Genomic DNA, 1,489 nt, shown 5'->3' with positions numbered 1-1,489 from the left:
ACAGTCCATATTAATAAATATATCATGAGGATTATGAAAACTATTCGTCCCTGGGCCTCATGGCTTGGCAAGACTGACTTCTCATGCTACAGGCCCTATGGGCCTCATGGCTTGGCAAGACTGACTTAATATTTGATATTTAACTAACTTGATGCCCAGCTGGTATTTCAGTGCCATAAGAGTTTCAAACTTTCATCGATACACTAAACTAAGAGTCATGATAAATTAGACTGTAATTCAGTTTTTGTTAAGTCGCGGACTCGTGTGTGCTAGCGGTGTCCAGGTTCGAACCCATGAACTTGTGGTCCAAAGGCGAGAGCTCTTCCGACTGAGCTAAATATCAATCGATCCTTTAATCAAAACGCGATAAGGCAGGATCTTATCTATACTGTTTGTTTCTGCAGTGTGATCGAGGCAGATAGATATTAAGCACATGTTGCCTACTTGAATGGAATAAACTCTTTAAAGTGAATGTAGGTGGCTCTTAAAAGAGCCTTTGGGTTGTTGGTGACGGTGACGGCGTCTCCTCGTAGATCAGACCGGATATACGCTTCACACCGCCACGGCGAGCCAGACGGCGGATAGCTAGATGCAAGATGCATTGTATGCATCTAGCTGGGCATCAAGCTCCTCTGCAGAAAGCGGCTTTTTGTTGGCACCACGTCCGCCTCTCCCCCGGCCTCCACGTCCCCTCTGCATGGGAGGCCATCGCTTGTTATCAATCTGTGAGGTGACGAGCTGTATGTTCATGGGGCGCCCATCAAGTGTCACGCCGTTGTACCATTCCATGGCCTTCAGGGCGTCTTCCCTCCTTTCAAAGTGGACATCTGCATTCCCCAAACACATTCCAGAGTGGTCATAACAACGGACAGCAACCTTCTTCAGTGTACCAAACGCTGCAAAAAGTTCCTGGATATCTGCATCAGAGACACTAAAGTCCAGGTTTGAGACTTTAAGGAGCTTCCCTTCAGTTTCCACGCCAGCTCCTCCACCACCAGCATTGTCGAACATGTCATGCTGCCGCTTATCCGGAAGCGGTTTATGCCAGCTGTACGGCGTAGGTCTGCCTCGGCCTCCGCGGCCTCCTCCTCTCTGCGACCTGTTCTGTTTGATAATGTCGTCTAAGGACATGTCCATTTTATCGGCCATTATATGCCCGAGCCTAATAACGCTAAACTTAGACTGAAATAGAAAATGGTAGCACAACCTATAGACTCTAACTTGGTCTCTACCTCGCTTCAGTTGAAGATAGTAAAGTGAATGAATGATGAGCTCAGATACTCCTTGTTTTAAGTGTTTTCTGAGGACCTAAGTGAGGACAGGCAGACTGCTCTGCAGTGTACTGGGCGGTTCCAAACCTGATACCCCCTCCCTTTATACCTACCTCTGGCTAGCTGAAAACAAAAGAAACCTGATTAGCATTTGAATACTCATTTGAGTACTCGGAATTCGGGGGGAATTCCCCGAAAATCAGAATTTCCAGAACGGC

The 1,489-nt window shown here is 47.1% G+C and overlaps 1 protein-coding gene across 1 annotated transcript; it reads right to left on the bottom strand.

The window, feature by feature from the left end:
- Positions 1-585: 585 nt before the first annotated feature.
- On the bottom strand, positions 586-1,149 carry LOC306929850 (aly/REF export factor 2-like; the record flags this gene model as incomplete). The annotated part of the gene is made up of 1 exon (XM_079510585.1): positions 586-1,149. The coding sequence occupies one exon, from the start codon at positions 1,147-1,149 to the stop codon at positions 586-588; it is 564 nt and encodes a 187-aa protein (XP_079366711.1).
- Positions 1,150-1,489: the final 340 nt, after the last annotated feature.

This window comes from Electrona antarctica (genome assembly GCF_951216825.1).
Source record: "Electrona antarctica genome assembly, chromosome: 9".
Lineage (NCBI taxonomy): Eukaryota > Metazoa > Chordata > Actinopteri > Myctophiformes > Myctophidae > Electrona > Electrona antarctica.
Note: the sequence above shows the minus strand (reverse complement) of the source record. Positions and strands in the feature narration are given on the sequence as shown.